The sequence below is a fragment of the Triturus cristatus genome, chromosome 6, assembly GCF_964204655.1.
Source record: "Triturus cristatus chromosome 6, aTriCri1.1, whole genome shotgun sequence".
Classification (NCBI taxonomy): Eukaryota; Metazoa; Chordata; class Amphibia; order Caudata; family Salamandridae; genus Triturus; species Triturus cristatus.
Window position 1 is genome coordinate 1,162,024,785 of NC_140589.1, and position 25,332 is coordinate 1,162,050,116.

Consider the following 25,332-nt stretch of genomic DNA (forward strand, 5'->3'; position numbering starts at 1 on the left):
ACCCCTTTCACTGGCTCACCTCCCAAATATGCACTAATTAGTAGTTTAGTAGTTCAAAACACCATGAAGAGGAGTGCATAGCACAACATCCTCCGTATTGACCCTATTACAATTGCAACTTGACCGAATAAGAGGGTGTGCTCAGAGGAACGAGGGGGAGTTGTTACCCACACATCTGTGCGAGGTAGAACAGCCTTGGTGTAGGTCTTGCTATAGCAGCAGGAGGGTTGGGTAGCATGACATTGGAGCACTGTCATAAGCACTCTATTCGTATCATGGTGTGGGAGCTTGGAACACCAACAGTACTGCACAAGATCAGTTAAAGGGACCTTTCCACTTGGGTCTCAAAGCAATTTAACACGGCATTAAAATATATTTTTCCAATTATTACGTACTTGAAAGCTCTGTGCTTTAGCATAAGGTAATCCGATCACTTTAATGTAGTATACATTGGCTAGGGATGCTGGTCATGTAAATGGTGTACATCAGTGTTTTTTCCCGTCTGCAGTTTTTGTTGTTGTGTTTTTTGCAGGGCTCTCGTCCACCATGCTTGGCAGGTCACTGAAGCCATGTTTAGTTTTTTTTTGTCCAGTGTGGCAGGTTTTTGTACAGTTGTGTGGCTCACAGAATATATTATGCTGGATAGTGCTAAATGTGCATATACAGTCGTTCAATGCAGTCATGGAATGCAGCACTCACTGCCTAGTATGTAAATAGAAACCAATTGTGCTTTCCATGTCTTTTCAGTGACAGCAAATGAGCTCTGGAAAGGGGTTTTGGCGGAAACTGGTGCAGGAGCAAGGAAGGGAAGAGGAAAGAGAACAAAGAAAAAGCTGAAGAAAGATCTCAACAGAGGTCAAAGTCTTGGTGAAGGTAAGCTAACCTAACGTTTCCATCCATTGCTACTTGCCCCATTATTTCACATTTAGAGTCAATGTAACTGCATTTCTGATGGAGTCTTCTAACCACAAATTCCTCCGATTAGAATACTCCCCATTCACTTACATCTTCTGGAAACGTAAAAACAGTGCACTAGGAAACAATGTGCTCTCCTAAAATGATAGGCTTCAAGCCATAACGTGATTGCAGAAAACAGGGCATGGGGCTGTGTCCCTGATGTTTGAGCTCGGGCATGACTTAATCTTGTATACAGTTGAGCACTCATGCATTCGAAGGCGAAACAGGACCAGAAGTTAAAGCTGTGCCTCACCGAATTTAAGAAGTTGAGACTCTCACCTACGTCCTGCTTCAGGATTTTGAGTTGGCCTCGCTCCCAGGATGATTTTCTTGAGACGTCTACTTTGCGGCCAAACCGAAGTCTAAGTGCAAATAAAAAAGAGACGTGAGACTCAACCCCATGCCGCCACTTTTCAGCCAGGAGAAGGCACGAGTGTGTCAGAATGCCAGTTGTAACCTCCAGGGTCCCTGAGTGCAGAGCCGATACCTCAGCTGGTTCCGGTGTGTCTAGAGTTCCCTTAGCCCTCGGTTGTGCTGCAGCAAATTAAGTCCGTCAAAGAGGCCATGCTTCAGGTTTTCTCTGCTTTTCCGGCTTTCTCTGTGTGCCTTCGGGGGCCTCAGGGGCATTGAGTCAGGTTCTGCCAGCAGGTCCTTCACGGGCACTAAAAGACCCTTTTGAACCCATTCCGGGGTCCAATAGTGGCTCCAGTACAGATAACTGCTCTGGTTCCTGGGCCCGCGCTGGGCCTGCACTCATTGACACTGGTGCTGATGCCAGTGGCACCAGAGGAGCATCCAATTCTGACTCAAGATGTCTGGCCCAAAACCAACTTCAGCCAAAACCTGACAGACGTCATGCTATGAAATGACTAAAGTGCAACCTGTTGCCATACAGTCTGATTCTGCTCCGGTGCCTATATAAGGTGGGTTGGCCAACAGAGGCTCCATTATCTTTTTGGCTCTGACTCTGTGCAAGGTACTCCACCAGACGGAGATAATGATGGTGTGGTAGGGGATGGTGATCTTCCCCACTCACGTTAGGATGATGACACTTTTTATATGGATTCACAGCATACCAGTGGGATTGATACCTCCCATGATAAGTAAGGGGTTGGACTCACCATTTGGTCCATCGATTGATGTGACTGCATCATTTGCGGTTGTGGTCAGACGGGCAGCTGAGTTACTAGGTTTACATCTGCCCTCTGTCCATACCAAGGCTAACATTCTTACATGCACTCAGTAGCCTGGGCGTGCCACATCCGAGTCCTTGCTCTCTTTTAACGAGGCCCTCACCAATACTCTGATGGGCATTTGGTCAAACCCCTTTTTCTGCCCACTAGTGAATAGACAGGTGGCTATGCAGCAGAGAACCCAGTTTGTCGACCTTGAATTTCATACTAGACATTCTACTCAAGACACAGGATGGTGGTTCAGGCTTCAATCAATATGATAAACTCCAGTTCTTTCCCCATGACTGTTCCAGACAGGGAGTCCAAAAGGAGAGAGGCATTTGAAAAATGTATGATTTCCTTGTGTATCTCAGCAATGAGATTGGTTAAAGCAGTTTGTTGGGTCACTACATACATACCCTCTGGGACTTTGCCAATAGTATCTTGTTGGCAGTCCAGGAAAACCTTAGGGCCTCGCTGGCCCAAACAATTTATGATGGGCAGACACAGCCAATTATGTGATTGATGCTGGACTAGACACTTCTGATTTGCTGGGGAGAGCGGTGGGTACCAGAAATGTGCTCGCCCACCACATGTGGATGTGTTACAAAGGGTTTTCTGGAGATGTGAATGCCTCCATGATGAATATGCGCTTTCATGGATTTACATTTATGGTCAAAAAGCGTGTTCTACATTGGAGCGCTCTAAGAACAGCAGACCCACAGCACACTTCCTTGGTCTGTTGACTCCCACTAAGCATTTCCTGCATCAGTTTAGGAAACTCATGGGCTACTCCCAGAGCTGACGTACAGACAGTAACTGATGCCCAGCCATTGTAACAGTCACCTCAGTGTTTTCAAGGCTGAGGATGGGGGTATGGCATGCACTGTGCAGGCCACCAGGGGCACTATTCCCTCTCCTCTGTAGCAACAATCTATAAACTGCTTTAGTTTGCCCTTAGCTGCACACACCCATGCTATTGGTGGAAGGAGTGAGTAATCGCTCCAAAAATGTCTGACAGATGGGTCATACAGATCGTTCAACTTGGTTAAGCCCTATCCATTCTGTTTGCTCTGCCACTTCTTCCCCCCGCATCTGACGGACTTTGAGAAGAGCACCTCTCCATTCTTTTACAGGAGGTGTGAATGTTTTGCTCTCCAAAGGTGCTATAGAGAGGGTTCAAAACTGATAGAAGAGAGGCTTGCTACACTCACTGTTTACTTTTCACTGAAAAAAGACGGAGTTCTCCTGCCTTTATAGGACCTTTGACCTCTGAACACCTTCCTGTGGACGGACAAATTCCAAATGCTCACGTTAACCCAGCTGTTGGTCACTCTGCTTGTAGGAGACTTGATGGTGTCCTTGGACCTGCAGGTTGCATACTTTCATATAAACGTTCTGCAGTCCCACTGGAGTTACTTGCGATTCAAGATCTCACACGAGCATTTTCATTTTGCAGTGCTCACGTTTGGCCACACCAGAGCCCCTCAGATGTTTACAAAAGTGACTTTGGCGGCTGTGGTACAACTTTGGAAGTAGGGGAATCTAGTCTTCCCTTGCCTCAACGACTGGCTTTTGATTGTGGGCTTGCCACAATCAGTCGAATATGACCGTGAGAAGACAAATAACCTTTTGGCATCATGGAGGTTCATGATGAACACATTGAAGTTGCACCTGATTCCTTTGCATAGGTTGCTGTTCACTGGGGCTAGTCCTGCAATTCAAAGCTTTCTCTGCCACAGCAAGACTGAAACTTCTGGGCAGTGAGCCTGATGTTTCAGCCTTTGTCCTTGATCTCGGTGAGTGCAGCTTTGAGCGCTTACTGCCTCTTAGCCTCAAGTATCTTCCTGGTTGACTATGTCAGGTGGCACATACGGGCTCTGCAATGGAAGTTAAATTTCCAGTGGGCCCAGTACCAAAGAAATCTGTCAGATGTCATCCAGGTTTCGGAAGAGACGTCTCATGACCTGCAGTGGGGGGTCCAGGCATCCAAGCAGACCTGCCGCAGACTTGAGAAGAAATGGCGCCACGATCGGACACCGAACAACCAAACTGCCCTCATAAACGCCAGCCACAAGCACCACCAACTCATTCGAACCGCCAAAAGGACCTCCTTCAAGGAACGCATCAACAAAAACGCGCACAACAGCAAAGAGCTCTTCAACATCGTGAAGGAACTCGCCAGCTCCAGCACCAACGACATCCCCCAGTCGCAAGACCTCTGTGACTCCCTAGCCACCTTCTTCCACCGCAAGATCGCAGACATCCACGACAGCTTTAACACGCAGACCCCCCCGGCAGCCATCGACACCCCACACTCACCGCCCTCCAGCCACACCGGCCTTCTGCTCTCCTGGGACCATGTCAACGACGACGAGACCATCAAAATCATGAAGACCATCCACCCCGGCTCACAGTCTGACCCCTGCCCTCACCACGTGTTCAACAAAGCGAGCTCCATCATCGCCCCCCAACTCCGGAAGTTCGCCAATAGCTCCTTCGACACTGCCACCTTCCCGGAGAGCTGGAAACATGCCGAGATCAACGCCCTACTCAAGAAACCCAAGGCAGACCCAAAGGACCTCAAGAACTTCCGGCCCATCTCCCTGCTCCCATTCCCGGGGAAAGTCATCAAGAAGATTGTCAACAGGCAACTGACCCGCTTCCTCGAGGAGAACAATACCCTGGACCCTGTTGCCCCTTCTTGTGCATTGGCCTTCTAAATGGGAGTTTGACACTTACTGATACATCTAGGAAGGACATAGGGCCTTCAATACCATAAAAATGTCTGGCGCTTTTCCTTATCTGACCTTTTAAATCTGTTACAAATACATGTTGAAAGGATTCTGTATGGTGCAGATGGCTGCTCTGGATAGACCAGTATTCTGAAATTCGGCATTCTGCTTCACCTACGAAACCCCAGAATCTTGCATATTTATGACTCAAATCTGTTTTCATATTCAATATTGTGCTGTCACACCTTGTTCCTGCTTTTCAGAGTGCAACCCACAACACTTCTTCCATCATAGCCACTATGAATTGCCACTCAAACATGCTTACATGCAGTCGATTACCACAGGGATTCTTCAACACCTATCTCGATCAAGTAAAACTCAAGTATTCACCATATTACATTAAGACCGAAACCTTGCCTTTTGGACGCCCAGAGCACTGTGTGGAGGCTCTTACCCTTCTTAACTTCGTCGCCGGATTTCTTCGCGGAAAACTCTACACCTTGCAGGACCCGCTGCGCGGGTCCCGCTGCGCCTGCACCTACTGAGAGGCTTGTGTGGGGAGCTGGAAACTTCCTGGACCATCTGCACTCCGGCAGGGCTGCGAGCAGCCTAGCAGGGACTCCATTGCCCAGGAGTCCCTGTGTGTCACACCTGTGGCCGCTCTCCCTGCCGGCCACGCCCCCTGGCTGAATAAAAGTGCACAAGATCCACTAGCCTGTGGGAAACCTTGCCTTTTGGACGACCAGAGCACTGTGTGGAGGCTCTTACCCTTCTTAACGTCGTCGCTGGATTTCTTCGCGGAAAACTCTACACCTTGCAGGACCCGCTGCGCGGGTCCCGCTGAGCCTGCACCTACTGAGAGGCTCGTGTGGGGAGCTGGAAACTTCCTGGACCATCTGCACTCCGGCAGGGCTGCGTGCAGCCTAGCAGGGACTCCATTGCCCAGGAGTCCCTGCGTGTCACACCTGTGGCCGCTCTCCCTGCCGGCCACGCCCCCCGCCCTACCCCAGCTCTATATTAAAGATAGGAGTTACCGCTGCGCGGTAGCGACCGGGGCGAAGACCGGGCAAAGAGGGGGCCATTTGAGGCCGTTCGAGTACGTGAGAGTCCGGTCCGGGCCCCTCCTCTTTCATGTTCACATTTAGGCCGCTCAACCACCAGCGAAATGAGCACCAGGGAAACCAGAAGTAAAACATCTTCCCTAGCCGCGGCCGGAGCTGTCAAAGGACCTATTGACACCTACTTTGCTAAAGCTGGCTCTCTTCTGATCGAGGAAATCAAGGTCCTGGAGCGAAGAATCTCCCAAGAAATAGACTGGGTAAGGAGATCTTCAATGGGCCCAATGGCCCAAGCCGGAACCCCAGAAGTTAGATCCTGCCTATCAACTAGTGGTAGAATTGATCAAGCACCATGCTCACTCCCTGGCACCTCAACTACTAATCCAGAGTTCAATATTGAGGTGCTGAGTGACCTTGAGGACATGAGCCTAATGGCCCTACCTAGCACCCAAATTACCCTACCAACACTAACCGAGAACACTGAGGCAGTTAAAGCTATAGAACCTAACACAGATAGAGATAGGGGGGTGAGAGAAGGGGCAATACAAAAAAAGAAGAGGGGGCCCCAAAACAAAGAAAATAATAGGACAAAATCCCCCAAATCCAAACAATCGAGAGGCAAAGGGGGGAAAGGAGCCACCTCTGTCTCTATGCTAGAGAAGTCAGGAATGACAACTCCCCCTAGAATTAATAATACAATTCCATTACCACAGTCCACCAATACCGCGCCAGTGGATATTACCTCTGATGATATCACACTGGAGGACATAGGCACACTGTTAAGGTCCCTATTGAGTCCCCTTGAAGCTAGACTGATTAAAATCGAAGCTAGATTAGTTAGCATTGAGAAAGCCACTGTACAACTTGTTGACGCAAGGAAACTTGACAATAGTGGAATTAAAACTACAATAGAGGGTTTAGGACCAAAGCCCACTAAGGGGAATGGACCACCTATTGCCACAAATAACAAGCCTCCACTCTCAAACCCCAAAACTCCACAAGTTGTACTAAATAAGACCTTGCAACCCTTAAATGATAACAAGGACCCAACTCCAACCCAGCCTATAGTAATTGTCACTCCGAAAATAACCCCCCCCGCTTAAAGCTACTGCTATACCCGCAACCAATAACAAGGGTGATTCGCCACCTATTGGCGAGAAACCATACCCTAACCGCAGACAAAAGCCTGTAAACCTCCCCCCAGAAGCAGCACCCTACACCTTAGTTCTGGTAGGGGTCCCGGAATTAAAATCCTCAACATTCGAATCCACTACCTCTCTTAGGAATAAAGTTATCAACTGGCTCTCTATTAATAGACCCCTTCCGAGAGGAACAACCAGTGATATCTCCATGGCCAGGAGGGCAACGTGGGTGGGTTACACCAGGAAATCTATTAGTGGGGACTGCATTCTGGTCACCTTTAGAGACCCGAATACAGTCGCATATATCTGCACGTGGGTTTCTGACGAGGACTTTGGCAGTAACATTCAATCACTTCCTCTTTCATTTTTCTACCCTTCGAGCCTCTATAATTCAGAGGACCAGAGATGGGGGCACCATCAAGAGTTGCTGGAGGATTGGGAAAACTGCCCCAGGGAGAGCAATGTGCCCCAATACCATAGGGGAAGACCTATACATCATTTCCACCAGTATGGGGGGGAGGCTGGTTGGGAAACTGTTACACGGAGGAGGGGCGGGGGTGGAGGATATAGGAGAGGAATCCCAGGGCCACACAGAACACATTATCCAGCCTATTTACCCACCCACAATAGATACAGCAGTCTGGAAATGGTAGACTGACAGGTGGATGAAGTGGGGAGTTCTCCAATAGTATCTCCCAGGATGGAGATTAGTATACCCCCAGTCCCGGATATACATACTAGGGCAATTGACATAGTCGAACACAAGCCGGCTCTCGTATTAGGCATGACGGATCTCATCCTGTCTCCCATTAATATAACCTCTATCACAAATTATTCCCCCACTAGCCAAATGGCGCCCATTGAGCTTAACTCTAATAACTTTGTCTCCGCAGGCCTAGACACTACCCAATCGGCGCATATAACTGTGATCTCTTGGAACGTGGCAGGCCTAGCCAATAAAATAGACTCCATAGAGTGGGGCTCGTACATTAGCTCCAAAAATATACTTCTTTTCCAGGAGACTTGGGCACGTGAGGAAATATTATTTCCGGGCTTTGCCTCCTTCTCTAAACCCGCAAAGTGGGGGGGAAGGGGCAGGCCGTCGGGGGAACTTACGACCTGGGTAGCAACTGACCTAGGTTGTCACGCCACTTGCCTAGAGACCGCCTCGGATGACATATTGGCTGTCTTACTCGAGTGGTCAGACTCCACTAAGCTGTTAGTCATTAACATATATTCAAGGCCTGTTCCTATGCTAAAAGAATCTTGCACTATAGATGAATTATCCGGGTTCCTAGAAGGCATTCCTTGCGAACTTGCCTGCTTGGTGGGAGGTGACTTTAATTCACAGTACGAACCACTTTCTGGACTACGTGACGGCCCTTCCTATGAGGAAGATTCATGTTGGTTTGTTCCAGAAACGGTGGCCCCACCACTTAGGGCCTGGACTCCCTTGGCCTTGCAGATTACTGCCCTCACTCTTAATCAAGGCCTAAGGGCTTGCAATGGCCGCTGCAAATCGGACATCCCTAGCATGTATACCTATAATAAAACAGGTAGCGAATCCAGACTGGACTATATTTTGGTCAAATTGTTCATGTGGCCATTAATAGTCGATTTCAAAGTCACTGAAAGAATGGACAGTGACCATAACGCTTTGGAATTGACTTATTCCCTGCCAGGGGGCGAGGACACATCCTACGGACCGGATAAAGATAAAGCAGGGCTCTTACTTGAAAACAATCGGCGGAGAGTCAAGTGGGAGAAATTGGTCAATAGTCCAGATAGAATACCGCAGTTATATGCAAGGATCATCCCATTGCTGGAGAGGGCCTTTCAGATTGGAAAGGAGGTGCAAGATGATCCCAATAGAGGAAAGCTTGCACAAATTCATGCAGACATAATCATCACCTTAGAGCAGGATCTGTTTTCATCCTCCGGGAAAAGGAAAGGCCCCCTGTCCAAAACATCCTGGTATAACGCCACTTGCAGGGAATCCAAGGCCCATCTGTTACTTGCTATAAAAGGACGCTATGGCAAGGGAGAAATCCAAGCTAGGAGAAGATCCTACAAAAGGCTCCTGGAAAATGCGCGGGCGGAATGGGACCAGGATTATTGGGAAAACCTTGTTAAAACACTAACTAACAGAGACTCGCGCAAATTTTGGCGCATAGTCGCCAATGGTACTGAGGATTTATCCTCGGCAATAGAGCCCAACATAACGCCCATGATATGGCAGCGCCACTTTGAGACGCTTTATGCTGAGGTAGGGGGGGAACAAAATACAGTTGGTGGCATAAAGACATCTAGTCATACGGGAGCTCCCTTTACTGAAAAAGAGGTGAGGGAGGCCATCAAGGGTCTAGCTGCGGGAAAAGCCCCGGGACTCGATGGGGTGCCTGGGGACTTGTTCAAATAGGAACCAGGGATATGGGTCCCATATCTTACACTAATATTTAATGCCATTCTGGGGGGAATGGAGGTCCCCGATACTTGGCTGGGAGCAGAGGTGGTTCCAATTTTCAAAAAGAGTTCCCCTCTGCTCCCAGCCAACTATCGTCCTATCAGTCTCATCGACATACCCCAAAAACTTTTCGGTAGACTGATTTTGGACAGGCTTCTGGCCTGGATAGAGGAGATGGACATCCTGTCCCCCTATCAGGCGGGCTTCAGACAGGGTGTATCGACAGTAGATCAAATTTTCCGGCTGAATCTCTTTTACTGGAGAACAGCTGTAATCGAGGGCGGTACTTTGTATACTATTTTTGTAGACTTACGTGCCGCCTTCGACTTGGTACCTAGGGCACGGCTGTGGAGAGTCATGGAAGAGCTAAACGTCCCTGGTGATATTCTGGCAATCCTGATGAGACTTCATTATAACAACTACGCCCGCGTAAGGTGCGGCAAAGATGGCAAGTTAACCGATGGTTTCCCCGTTCGCAGAGGGGTTAGATAGGGTTGTGTCCTTGCACCGACCCTGTTTTGCCTCTTTGTGAACGGGGTAGTTGCCCACCTGAACAGGATTGCCAACACCGATGCCCCCAAGTTGACAGGCAGTAGGGTGCCTGCAATCATGTTTGCAGATGACACCCTGCTGTTGTCTAAATCCCCTATGGGGATCCAACGCATCCTAGACGGTTTTTTAGAGTTCTGCTCTGAGCGTGGATTGGAAATTAATCCTCAAAAACCTAAATTTATGATTTTGAATCCTAATACCCATAACCGAGCTCCACCTAGGTTAGGCACAGTCCAATTAGAACGTGTGCATAACATCGAATACTTGGGGATTACTATAAACGTTATACACTGCCCTGAGAAGGAGACAAAAGGGTCTGAGGGAAGATTTACCGACCTGATCTAGTTCCAATCCCCCATACTTATATTAAACAAACATATAGGAACTGATGGTCTAAAGGAAAAAGGCTTGTAAGAAACTACACCACCTCTAGTGTATAAAGAGAAAAGTAACTATACATCTCCAAATAAACATTACCAATTAAACGTTTAGACAAGACACACCGAGAGTTGTCAGGATTTCCATCAACTGCCAAAGAGAGGCCAGTGTCATCATCTGGTCATCCTTCAATCATGGCCACTTTTCCTCAAAGCCTTGAGGGGAATCATGTGGCTACCAGATTGCAACTGATCCAACAAAGTATAGTCACAGAAGGAAAGAAACCAAAGGTAACTGTTGATTGTAATGTTGAGATATAGTGTGTATTCTCTTATTTGGTGGAGATGATAATCGTGCAGTGCAAAAATAGTGAAAGATAAAAAGGAGTTGGAGAAGAGAGAAACAGCCTTTAATCACTATCTCTATACCACTCCTCTTAAAAACGTGCTAAAGCAACATGGAACAAATAAGTTGCTTCACAGTGGGTCAACTAGTTTCAGCCTAGATGGAACATTGTCCGGCTTTCTTCAGGACCTATATAGCAAGGTGTGCTACTGCACCAGTGAATTTGTGATTTAAAATCCAAAAATTGTCAAAAAGTACAACCTTATATGATGAGATCTCAAAAAGGACAGGGTGATCTTCACTCCTGGAACAATAAAATAGAGAAATCAGGATTGTCTACATATAAGGGAATCAATACATCATTTACAAATCTCAGTAACACTTAAAGTGGTGCGGTGCTCATTTATACAAGCCAAAAAACCATTAGCGCACTCAAAAAATGAATAAATCATTGACCATGTGCACTCACCTGTACCTTTCTAGATACAGACCTCACCTCACCTGGTCACTAACTCAGGGATAGGGAGACCCCGCTCTATAATTATAAGAGAGTAGATCAATGTTAGTTTGGAAGATACTCATTATTCCTTCTAACATGTATTAAAAACCTAGTGTAGTCCGTTTATCAACATTTTATCTACCAAAACAGTGTAGACACAGGGGGGAGGGGGGAAAAAAAGAAAAGAACTGTTTACCCTCACCATTGAGGTTATAACCTACTTGTATGTAGTCACTTAGATATCATGCTCGCTAGGTATTGAACCCGAGCGCCAGCAGATGCAGCAGTATCTGTCGGTGAATGTTACTACTAGGGCAACAGATACAAGTATACGTGGACGCCCGGTCTATCGAGGGTAATGGGGCGTGTCGTTTGTAGTGTCCTTTGTAAGTACTACGAAGGATATTAAGAACAAACGCTATCTAATGACAGTGTATCTAGCGTTAATATGGCAACTATTGTTGTCGCTCACAAACTGGGTATGAAAGAAAAGAAAACGGGTGACAAGTGTTTTGCTACCCTGAAAGCGGGGCAACGCTAATGTTGCTAACGTTGATGCTGAAAGGCGGCTATTTCATACATATTGGACATTTCAAAAAGACGATAGAGTTCGAAAAGGGCTCGAACAAAGCTCACCTGTCCGTCGGTGCCTCGGGCTCCCCTGTGTTTGTGGGAGGCGCCGAGGTTCCGATCAGGTGGTGTATTTACGTTTGCGCGTGACGTGCAACGCATTGTCAATCAGAGCAAACTGTAAAGACTACAAGATGACCTCATCAACACAGGAAGTAGTAGTTTTGACGGTGTTCGTTGTGAACAATAAAGTTAACCAGACCTTCAGTGATTCCTCGACTGCATGAGTGTCAGCATGAATGAGATGTAACAAAACTATTCCTATTATAACGGCGTATAATGTTGGTATTGCATTCCAATGGTGCCGTATAGTTGGTGTATCTGCGTATGTGCGTTATAAACTGCGCATTGTCAAAAAAGTCTGTAAGAACTACATGATGACCTCATCTATGCAGGAAGTGGTAGTTCGAACAAGGTTAGTATTGGAATTACTGTAAACGATAAAGTTAAAGTTAACCAACAATCCAGTGATTCCTCGACTGCGTGAGTCTAATTATGAAACATAAAACATGTGGCCCTTGTAACTGTGCACCAGGACTAGTTGTGACACAGAGTCTCTCAATAGGATATAGACATAACATCTCAAAATCCTAACCAGTTAGACATTGGTATATAGGATATAGAATGCTGACAACGAGACACGCTGTTGTGAGTTGTTCTGATTAATGTTATAGTCCTCCCTTTAAAATAACTAGTACAGGTACTAGAGAGGAATAAACTCTAAAATCATACAACATTATTGTACTGGCTGTTCCCCAATGGACTATGATAAAGTGGTCCATGGTATCGCATCATTAAGTCCGGTCTGGTCACTATGCAATTTAAAAACCCAACGCTGTTCCTTGTTGAACAAAAATTGGGTTTTGTTCGTGATGTGTGATGGTATGAATGGTTTTTCTAAAACCGTCCAAACAAAGTCTTCTGCTTTGTGGTTTTTTTCAACAAAATGTCGAGTCAACTGCGTGTTGGTCTTGCTACATCTGAATGTACTTTTATGTTCCTGCATTCGTATTTTAACTTTGCGAGTTGTCATGCCTACATACTGGTATTGACATGGGCACTTCAGAAGGTAAATGAGGTGGTCACTGTTACAGTTAGTAAATGATTTCTGTACCCAAGGTCTGTTCGTACCTATATCAATAGATTTGGAGTGTCTGGTTTGGGGACACACAGCGCACCCTCCACACGGATAGTGACCTTGGATGGCTGGTAGGTTCCACAGAGTACCTTGTGGTAATGCGCAAGCTAGGCGCAATCCCATTGTGATCACCAAACAATTGTCCGTTGTCCCATTTGTTCCCACTGCATCTCTTTGCAGTTTTTTTCCATTTTAATCACAGATATGGCTGAATTTAGCGGTCTTACATATGACGACTCTCTCTACCAGTCGATACTAGACACCACACCTAGCATACTGACCAGTGTCTCAAATACCACCATTGCCAGTATAGATGATTGGGATAAAGTAACAACTCTAAAGAAATCCCATTCACGTACAATAATACACGGCGCCATAATGGCAGAATATCTCCGTGGAAACTGTGCACCTCAGGGATTAATTGTTACCAACGCTCCACGACTATTCTTACAAGATAAAAGCTTTGTAAAAGATTGGTCCCTAATAGCCTGGCGCTGTACACGCGACTGGCTTATCTTGATTATCACCACGGCCAAACGTATAGCTGATGCTATCCTGATAGAAATACAGGTGATAGAGGCACAGATTAAGACTACCATCACTAGCACCCTTTTTAAGAAACAACAAGATGACTCCAACAAATTTAACAAAGAGTTTAAAGACGCGATTCTTATATCTAAGATCGAGAAATTTAAAAAAGACCTGGCCAAATTCAAACACGAAGTAGTGTACCCCTACACCAGTGATAACTACACTCCCGCAGAATTCAACAGGAAAGGGAAAAGATATGGTTCAAATTATTCAGGCAGTAGCTCAGAAGATTACTCAAGTGACTCTGAACTCCCAGAAACAACTAGACAACAACCAAGAGGCCGTGGCTCAAGACGTCCTTGGAGAGGATATATGACACCACAGGTTCAACAATGGTGGCCCCCCTCTCCGTGGGGTTTCCCTCCACAGCACTTCCCACAACCAGGTGCATATCCAATGCAAATGCAGGATTTTACCAACCAGGCTTTTTTAGGGTCAGGCAGAGGCCGGACCAGAGGCAGAAGAAGAAACCAACGAACACAAGTTCATTGGGACTTAACAACTCCAGTCGCCCCACAGGTGAACACCCGCAGCAGATCCAAGCAGAACCAACCCCTACCGGGGCAGAACCCGGCAGAAATCTGATCGTCAATCTTAGCCAGAGGGTTCTCACCCCTGATGAACAATCAGTTCTCAATAAGGGTCTAGGTTTCGTAGCCACATCCTGTGGTAACGATTTCCAAATACAATGCGAACTGGCGAAATTCTTCCGCAAGATTCGCCTACATCATTTCTTTAAAGATAAAGATATGTCAACACCCACCACAGATACTACCAACACAGGCTTGAAGATACGATCTACATTTAATCCTCCAGTGCACCAAATTCCACCACAAGTATTGACTTTCGAAATGAAAGTAAAAGAAGACATTACGAATCTCTGTTCAAACAAAGTACAGAGTTATAGTAATCTCTCCAAACGTGAATCAATCGCTCTTCGCTCGCTCACTGAAGATAGAGGGATAATTATCAAGCCTGCTGACAAAGGGGGAGCGACAGTCATAATGGATACCCAGAACTACCGTGAAGAATGCCTCAGACAACTAGACAATGACAGATTCTATCGTCGTTTAAAAGAAGATCCTTCTGAAAGGATTGCCAGAACCATCTCTAGGCTGGTAGAAGAAGGACTTACTGCCGGTTGGATAACCTCACAGGAAAGCACCTATCTGAAGACCACTTATCCGGTAATGCCATATTTTTATACATTACCAAAAATTCACAAGACCCAAAGACCTCCACCTGGTAGACCAATCATATCAGGTATCGGTTCCATATTAGAACCTCTGTCTACGTTTGTAGATTTCTTTTTGAGACCACTAGTGAAGGATATGCCGACCTATCTTCAAGACACCAAAGATGTACTTCGCCTCCTTCCCACAGTAGACTTTGATTTAGAACAAGATTTGCTTGTTTCTTTTGATGTAGAATCGCTTTATACATCCATTCCGCAAGATGAAACATTGGATACCATAGCTTCCATCCTCAATGCAGCGAACTTGGATTCCATCACGCCAGTCAATTTTATCATGACACTAGCACAGCTTGCTATGAAAGAGAATTTTTTCATGTATGAAGACAAGATCTACCTCCAAGTCTCGGGTACGAGCATGGGAAGTGTTTTTGCGCCTAGTCTGGCGAACCTGTACGTTCATAGGTTTGAACAAGATCATGTTCTCAATGAGACTAACCCCTTCCATCAGTCTATTAGACTATGGAAGAGGTATATTGACGATATCTTGGTAGTGTGGAGAGGCAGTCTAGAATCGGTTACATCCTTTCAAGAATGGCTGAACACCCGCAATGCTTTTTTGAAGTTCACGCTAGAAGCACATAAAAACAGAATCTCCTTCTTGGATCTGTCTATTTTCGTGACACCTAACGGCCTAGCCAGCGAACTCTATCGCAAACCTATGGCCTGCAACTCCCTTCTAAGATATGATTCCCAACACCCCAAATCTTTGAGGGATAATCTACCGTTCGGGCAATTTCTTCGTCTCCGACGGAATTGTTCGTCTGTTGATTTGTACAAACAGCATGCTAGTGACCTTTCAAATCAGCTATCAGTGAAACTGTATCCTAAGAAACTGATAAAAAATGCATGCAAACGAGCATTGAACAATCACAGAGATGCATTACTTGAACCTCAACCTACAAAACCACCCCTCGAGCGCCTTACTTTCGTTCATACCTTTAGCACACTTTCCAATGGCGTTCAGAAAAGTATCCGGAAGAACTGGAGGATTTTGAATACCAGTAATCAAAAAATCCCCATGCCTCTTTTTGCATTTAAACGGGGCCAGAATCTCCGAGACAAATTGGTCAACACCCGCCCAAGAGAACGAGAAGTACCCACACAAGGTACTCTGTGGAACCTACCAGCCATCCAAGGTCACTATCCGTGTGGAGGGTGCGCTGTGTGTCCCCATACCAGACACTCCAAATCTATTGATATAGGTACGAACAGACCTTGGGTACAGAAATCATTTACTAACTGTAACAGTGACCACCTCATTTACCTTCTGAAGTGCCCATGTCAATACCAGTATGTAGGCATGACAACTCGCAAAGTTAAAAAAGGAATGCAGGAACATAAAAGTACATTCAGATGTAGCAAGACCAACACGCAGTTGACTCGACATTTTGTTGAAAAAAACCACAAAGCAGAAGACTTTGTTTGGACGGTTTTAGAAAAACCATTCATACCATCACACATCACGAACAAAACCCAATTTTTGTTCAACAAGGAACAGCGTTGGGTTTTTAAATTGCATAGTGACCAGACCGGACTTAATGATGCGATACCATGGACCACTTTATCATAGTCCATTGGGGAACAGCCAGTACAATAATGTTGTATGATTTTAGAGTTTATTCCTCTCTAGTACCTGTACTAGTTATTTTAAAGGGAGGACTATAACATTAATCAGAACAACTCACAACAGCGTGTCTCGTTGTCAGCATTCTATATCCTATATACCAATGTCTAACTGGTTAGGATTTTGAGATGTTATGTCTATATCCTATTGAGAGACTCTGTGTCACAACTAGTCCTGGTGCACAGTTACAAGGGCCACATGTTTTATGTTTCATAATTAGACTCACGCAGTCGAGGAATCACTGGATTGTTGGTTAACTTTAACTTTATCGTTTACAGTAATTCCAATACTAACCTTGTTCGAACTACCACTTCCTGCATAGATGAGGTCATCATGTAGTTCTTACAGACTTTTTTGACAATGCGCAGTTTATAACGCACATACGCAGATACACCAACTATACGGCACCATTGGAATGCAATACCAACATTATACGCCGTTATAATAGGAATAGTTTTGTTACATCTCATTCATGCTGACACTCATGCAGTCGAGGAATCACTGAAGGTCTGGTTAACTTTATTGTTCACAACGAACACCGTCAAAACTACTACTTCCTGTGTTGATGAGGTCATCTTGTAGTCTTTACAGTTTGCTCTGATTGACAATGCGTTGCACGTCACGCGCAAACGTAAATACACCACCTGATCGGAACCTCGGCGCCTCCCACAAACACAGGGGAGCCCGAGGCACCGACGGACAGGTGAGCTTTGTTCGAGCCCTTTTCGAACTCTATCGTCTTTTTGAAATGTCCAATATGTATGAAATAGCCGCCTTTCAGCATCAACGTTAGCAACATTAGCGTTGCCCCGCTTTCAGGGTAGCAAAACACTTGTCACCCGTTTTCTTTTCTTTCATACCCAGTTTGTGAGCGACAACAATAGTTGCCATATTAACGCTAGATACACTGTCATTAGATAGCGTTTGTTCTTAATATCCTTCGTAGTACTTACAAAGGACACTACAAACGACACGCCCCATTACCCTCGATAGACCGGGCGTCCACGTATACTTGTATCTGTTGCCCTAGTAGTAACATTCACCGACAGATACTGCTGCATCTGCTGGCGCTCGGGTTCAATACCTAGCGAGCATGATATCTAAGTGACTACATACAAGTAGGTTATAACCTCAATGGTGAGGGTAAACAGTTCTTTTCTTTTTTCCCCCCCTCCCCCCTGTGTCTACACTGTTTTGGTAGATAAAATGTTGATAAACGGACTACACTAGGTTTTTAATACATGTTAGAAGGAATAATGAGTATCTTCCAAACTAACATTGATCTACTCTCTTATAATTATAGAGCGGGGTCTCCCTATCCCTGAGTTAGTGACCAGGTGAGGTGAGGTCTGTATCTAGAAAGGTACAGGTGAGTGCACATGGTCAATGATTTATTCATTTTTTGAGTGCGCTAATGGTTTTTTGGCTTGTATAAATGAGCACCGCACCACTTTAAGTGTTACTGAGATTTGTAAATGATGTATTGATTCCCTTATATGTAGACAATCCTGATTTCTCTATTTTATTGTTCCAGGAGTGAAGATCACCCTGTCCTTTTTGAGATCTCATCATATAAGGTTGTACTTTTTGACAATTTTTGGATTTTAAATCACAAATTCACTGGTGCAGTAGCACACCTTGCTATATAGGTCCTGAAGAAAGCCGGACAATGTTCCATCTAGGCTGAAACTAGTTGACCCACTGTGAAGCAACTTATTTGTTCCATGTTGCTTTAGCACGTTTTTAAGAGGAGTGGTATAGAGATAGTGATTAAAGGCTGTTTCTCTCTTCTCCAACTCCTTTTTATCTTTCACTATTTTTGCACTGCACGATTATCATCTCCACCAAATAAGAGAATACACACTATATCTCAACATTACAATCAACAGTTACCTTTGGTTTCTTTCCTTCTGTGACTATACTTTGTTGGATCAGTTGCAATCTGGTAGCCACATGATTCCCCTCAAGGCTTTGAGGAAAAGTGGCCATGATTGAAGGATGACCAGATGATGACACTGGCCTCTCTTTGGCAGTTGATGGAAATCCTGACAACTCTCGGTGTGTCTTGTCTAAACGTTTAATTGGTAATGTTTATTTGGAGATGTATAGTTACTTTTCTCTTTATACACTAGAGGTGGTGTAGTTTCTTACAAGCCTTTTTCCTTTAGACCATCAGTTCCTATATGTTTGTTTGATTACTATAAACGAACATCTAACGTGGACGTCACACCAGACTAAAGTGACTATCAAACTGGCTCAGTTGGCGGGTGGCACTATGCGTCTGGCGAACAAATCTTCCTATCGCCCACTAACCCCAATCATTCATATTTACAAAACTCAAGCCCGCGCGGGTGTCACATACGGGGGTGAGCTGTGGGGACACACCAATCTGTCTAAACTACAGTCAACGGAAAATAAATTTCTGAGACAGATCGTTGCCCTACCGCAGAGCACTCCACTACTGCCCCTAAGATTGGACATGGGAATTCGATCGATAACTGAGGAGCTAGGTCTTAAACCCTTGACATTTTGGAGACGCTTGTGGTGCAGCCCAGATCTCATAAACTACAGAGAGGAGTTACAGGAATTCCTGCACCTACGGAACGCCAAGCAAATTCCATGGATGATTTATGTTAAGGGAATGCTAGAGGAGATTGGTTATCCGGAACTATGGACGGATCCTCCAAACGCCTGTTTAAAGACTCCAAAAAAGGTTCTTGTGAGAGCATACCAAGAACTATTGCTCACCAGAGCTATCGATGCCACACGAGAAGGATCTTTGACCCATTTGTTCCTAAAAGTAAAAGATTCTTACCATCTTGAAAGTACTCTAGATGCCATGTCTCCTGTACTAACGAGGAAATTATTCTTACAATGGAGATACGGAACACTTCCCTTAGCATCGTTCACAGCGTCCTGGACATGCCGCTCCTCCATAGAAACTTGCCCAGTGTGCGCACATTCAAAGGAGAATGACGTTCACGTTGTTTTCTTCTGCAAGGGCTATGAGAGGAGCAGGAAATATTGGTTAGTCCCCCTACTTAAGAACTTGGGTTTCAGATCCTTTCAACCTGCTTATAGAGTTTTAAAGACAGACCTCTCCCCCACTGTAGTCTTTGCCCTCTCGAAATTTTTAACTTCCATGTGGTACACCCGAAGCCGATGGGTAAAAAGACTCGTATAAAAAGTCTCCTTGATAGCTACAGACTGAATTTTATGCACCCTCTTTTTAACACTGTTTTAACTACTGGATCACACTGTTGTTTAATTCGTTTTTAAAAATTTTTGTACTAATGTTATGCATCTTTTATGATCTGTGATCGAAATAAAGATTTCTGAAATGAAATGAAATTAAGACCGATCTCACAGACACATTACAATGGCATATTACCTCATCTCAAAATAACACATCCATGATATCTGCCTGTACTCACATAGCTAATGTTTTTGGAATTAAAAGATTATTTTATGAATTACTGAGTGTTGTTTCTAAAGCCTGCACTGTTCTATATTGTCTGCCTATCTTGCTTATCTCTTATAGGACAGCTAACCAATCAATGGACCCCACTTAACATAACGCCCTGCTTTCATATAACAGCGTGGCTAGGAGAATAATTGGCTATGACTAGGATTCAATCTCCAAGATATCCTATGCAACCCCCCAGTCACAGCTGTAGACTGTCCTTAACATGCTCACTCTGTCCACGTCTATATCCCAGTACAAGCTATCATCGGACATTCATCAACCTCGTCCTTTCATTCAACTAACACCTTTGCATTACACACGAGACGGAACCTTTCCACCCTCATACATGCAGCACAGCACCAAAACCATGTATTTGGTAAAATAATGTTAACTCGGAGCAGGGCTTTTCTACATCAGACCAATACACATTTTGGAACCTGAATAGAAATCTGCATAAACATATCACACTCTCAGAAGCACAACATTGCATCATAAAAAACTTCCTAGATATCGGTGCTTGTTGAGAAAATGCTCTTCAATGGCCAAACAATGTATATCCGACCAACAAACTGAATCCAAAAAACTGTAAAACTTCTACAGCTCACCAATCCATAAACGTAGAAAACTACAAAATATTTATCTTGATCAAACATTTCATTTTGTGTTCACTTGCACAAACCGTTATTAAAGAAAACATTTAAGAACTCTTGCTTACCATCCATAACCAGAGACAATGAAACAAAACTCGCAACTGAGTAACAGAATCATCCCAAAGGGTGCCCAACTTAAGTTGATGCTCTACTCATAGTAGATGATGCTACAGATGTATTGTTAATATTACTTAACATAGCCTGCCTATTGATCATTTTGATTGTTTTTCTGAAAATTCATCTTAATCTTTATTTGATATACTTTAGGACGTTCTGGCTTTCTATGGCCTGGCCTCAATGCCCCAATTGTAAAAAGTGGCACAATTCAAACCATTGGCAAGCGAGATAAAGCACAGTTGGAAGAGATGCAGGCAGAACTCATCCGCCAGAGAGACGAATGGGACAAGAAAAGAAAGGCAAGGGTAAAGAGAGAACGAGGATGGACCGGAAGCTCATGGGGAGGTGTCAGCCTTGGACCACCGGATCCTGGCCCGAATGGCGGTAAGCTCATGGACCTTGTAACTGTGCACATTGATGCTGGATTATTTCCATGTCTCTAGTTATAATTAATGAGGCTGTTTTGTTTGCCAGTCGTTATTGTCTCTGTTTCAAGACCTGATTTATAATGTATAGTTCCCAGATACGTCACACCAATTTGAAGTTTGCTGTTTCTTTCTTAAAGATACATTTTCTTACAAAATTTGCTAGTGAATTCAATTGAAATGTATGTTACTGCTAACTTGGGGACCTCATGCAACAAAGATGAATGAAATGTGGGTGTATGATATAAGGGGGTACAGGTTCATCCAGCTTTAATACTCTTCTGCTTAAGTTTTATCTATTAACGTTTTTAAAGCGCTGAAGTAGCTCATGGAAGCAGAGTGCTTCACAAGTAATATTGGCTTTACATAGTAAGAAAAGTTAAAGCAGCTCGTCTGCAGAGAGCAAATAGATGTTAATCTTTGAGATAGATTTTGAAAAGGCGGGTCTTTATGTATTTCCAGAACGTATTGTAAGTTAGAGTAATTCAGATGTCTTGGAGTAGTTGGTTACACAATCCTGGAGTTAGCATAAGGTTGATTTAAGAGGTCTTTTGTATTAATTTCTGGGTACATGTAAAAGTAGGTAGTGTTTGCCTTTGTCTTATAGGTAGGTTGTTGCATCTGTGCAGAGTGCTTTATGTGAGATACAGGCCTGTTTAAAGTTAATTCTATCTTCTAAGGCAAACCAATTAAGGTATTTTAGAAGGGGATTGATGTGGACCGTTTTATTTGTATTGATCACGATTGGACCACATGTTTATTTCCCATTATTAGGGGCAGTCAGTGACTTTACTTTTGAGACTGAGTAAAAAAAAAATGAACAAGTATTTTTAATAAAGGTGTGTGACTGAGTGTAGGTAGAATTGTGTTGGGCACACGTTTGAAATGAATACGTGACATTTTAAGGTTTACACTCAAACGGAGAGCACCTTCTGTGAAAAAGTGATAAGATATCGGTGGAGTAACACATATTGTTATGTCAAACATTTATGTTGTCTCTTACATCTAAAGTCACCAGAGAAATATTTTTCGGAGATAGGTATGACCTCTCTCTCCCCCTCTCTTTTGTTTCACCCAACCCTCCTACACACACCTCACCCCCCCCACACACACCCATCCACATGCTGACACACACGCACATGTAATCTATTTCAAGAATATATCTGGTGGTACCTATTGTGACAGTGGAAGACAGCATTGTAGGCACTTCAGTGCTGCATACATTTTGTGGAGAAGCCCGAATTGTGCCAAATATGGTGCCAATATGAACCATGAGTAACCAGTGGGTTCTAGTAAGAGCACACTCTAAATCACAGGGTCGGACTAATCCGTCCCTTTTAAAAAATACAATCGTCGTGTGTTGAAGACCTCACTTGTAATATGTTTCAGAATGGTGATGACACATGCAAACAACACCATATCCCTCTGTTATGTCAAAAATCATGAAGGCACCCAATCTCCCAACACTGCCTCTCTGTTGTAGCTCTGTGGGGCACTGATTTGCAACAAGGCATGTTCATTCTAATCTAATTGGAGGGGTCAAAACTAACACTGCAGGCATTTGTAAAGGGTGCTTTACTTTTCACATGAGTAAGAAATCCTCCAGTCCATCTTCGAGACCTAGGCTTGTGACCTCCCACTGTTAAATGGTAGCGGCAGTTTCAATCGATAACCTTTCAAGTATTTGCCCGGCGGTAATCGCCTCTCATACCACTCGATAATTTACCAATGAAAGAGGCAGGCGCCGGAGACTGGAAGGCAGGAAACAAAGTTTTATTCCGTCGGAGCAGAACACATCAGATCAGACAGCAAGGTATCGTCACGAGGTGCTCTAACTGCATCTCTGAGACCTGGTCTCTTATACACAGGTTTATTGCTTTATTACACATAGTACATTCTTGAGATTCCCCTGATGCATGAGAGAACATCCCCTGAAGCCCCGGCTCAGATCCGATCCCACACATAGCTACAGTAGAAGTTCCCACCTCACCCGCAGTAGGAGAGGGCTATCGCGCAGCAGGGTATTCCGCCAATTCCCGGGGGTGTGTGCAACCGGTCGGGTCTCAGGGGGTAGGGGCTTTGATCTACTGTAATCCCTTTGATGTGGGGTGTTTCCCTTACAGTAGGGGCAATAAACTGCATCCGCAGGGCTAGGTGATGGCCTGGGATCGGGTCGGACAATGGGGCGCAGAGGAAGGGGGTTATCAAAGAGAGGCATGACCATGTATGGGATGTCGGTCAGGCGTGGGATGTGGTTCCATGGCAGGGTCGCGCAGAATGAGAGGGTTTATGGCCCATGTATGAGAGAGCGGGGGGTGGCCGGTGCTCGGGGGATGCTTGCAGCGACAGGGGAACGCGCTGGCGATTGACAATGAGCGGGGAGAGAGTGGGGTGCCTAAAAATGGCTGCCGTGTGCTCGCTGTGCGTGGCGCTGGGGAGAGGCAAGATGGCGCAGATAATGTTCAGTTTGCAAGCTAAATTTCCACACCACAAATGCTCTAACAACCCATGTCAACACCAAGTGTAAGCATATCATTTCTTGAATGGGCAAAATAACAGATTCCCTGGAGACTGGATGAATGTTGGGCTGGACATGGCCTTTCTATACTTTCCCCCCAATTGCTCAGATTCTCGTTGTTCTGGAGAAAGTCATGGAGAGTCTAAGGTCTGCATAATTGTGGTGGCTTGTCCTGGCCTCTCCAAGTTTGATACTCCGGCCTACTTCAACTTCTCCCTAGAGAGGAAGGGGCATTGGTACAAGCTTTCCTACTATCGGTCAGTTTAAACTTCAGGATTCTGAGGATTTGCCTTTTCAACACCTTTGCTGAGAACCTAGATGTCTCTGCAGCTTTCAGAAAGTATTTCGCCAGAACCCAGTCATTTGTATATGAATGAGAGACTGTCACTGGCTAGTGGCACAGAACATCATCCTGTTTATCTGCTCAGTGCGCGATGTAATGATCGGTCTTAAACTGACATGCAAGATGCATACCAGCAAGACTTAACTCTTGTCCACAGGGCCTTACTGGAACATACTAAGGGAATTATTTACCACAGGCACGGATGTTGTCATGATAAGTTTGCTATGTCTGGTATATTCAATTCCTTTGGTATGGCATCCACTCGCCTTTAAAAATAATTTTAATTAATTGCACAATAACATTTATATCAGTTCTAGCCCTTTTTTTGGTTACGTAAAACAATTTACCATGTGCAAGCAAACTGCATTTTTTAAGGCCAATATACGTTTTTAAATGTTAAGCAGTGCAGAATTTCCTATATTCATGAAATTCTGAATGGACGCACTTCTTCATTACTCCGCATTCCTCGTTATATCATATATTTACAACCTTTAAATATGTCTGATGGAGAAGGGGGGCAGGAGAAACCTAAACAGTCCACCATTTTATGAATCAGATTTTCATATCAATCATCAAATTAATCCAATGCTATGATGAAGCAGGACATACAGAACACCCAGGACACCCAGGAAAATGTGTCAGAGTGGACTCTCCTCATTGTTGCGAGTACTCCGTCTCTAAGGAAATGACATTTATATTGGTAAGACATACTCCGGTTTTGAAGCAGAAAAAGGGGAGTAAACAACTTTAAGGCACCAAGGATCACTCTCCTCATGCAGTGGAACCTAAACATTTTCAAAGAAGTTGTATTTATTTACAGTTGTAAACGCACAGTCTATGGCATGGATACCAGAACCATTAAGGTAAGTGGGATTAACCTCCATATCCACTTTGTCTGCCATTCTAGTGTAGTAAATCCAGTTGCACTGTTTTCAAACCCAGCCTACTGTTCTAATAAAATCAAAGAAGCACTGACTATACACAAAGACATTTTCAAGATAATGAAGGAGCTCTCAGCTGCTGAGTGTTACTCAAAGCCTAACTCCTTCGCAAAAGTTTTCAACCAATAGAATGATTTATTTTTATAAATTAAATAAAATTAGAGACAGCAATGTTAAAAAAATCAAGTTACTTGAAGACAGCAGAACCTGACCTAATTCGTCTTTCGTTTCGTTCTTCCAACCCCTTAGTTGATGGTCACCAACAAGAGCTGATGACAAGTTGAATCGGCCTCACCATTACATACCTTTCCTCTGGTACCCTTGGAAAAAAA

The 25,332-nt window shown here is 44.5% G+C and overlaps 1 protein-coding gene across 1 annotated transcript in view; it reads left to right on the forward strand.

Moving 5' to 3' along the window:
• MRPS5 (mitochondrial ribosomal protein S5) overlaps window positions 1–25,332 on the forward strand; it is a 428,043-nt gene that overhangs the window by 153,402 nt on the left and 249,309 nt on the right. Inside the window, exons 3-4 of the mRNA XM_085612093.1 lie at window positions 748–873; window positions 20,924–21,157. Of these exons, the coding sequence (XP_085468219.1) occupies window positions 748–873; window positions 20,924–21,157 (360 nt within the window). The remainder of the gene's footprint in view (window positions 1–747; window positions 874–20,923; window positions 21,158–25,332) is intronic.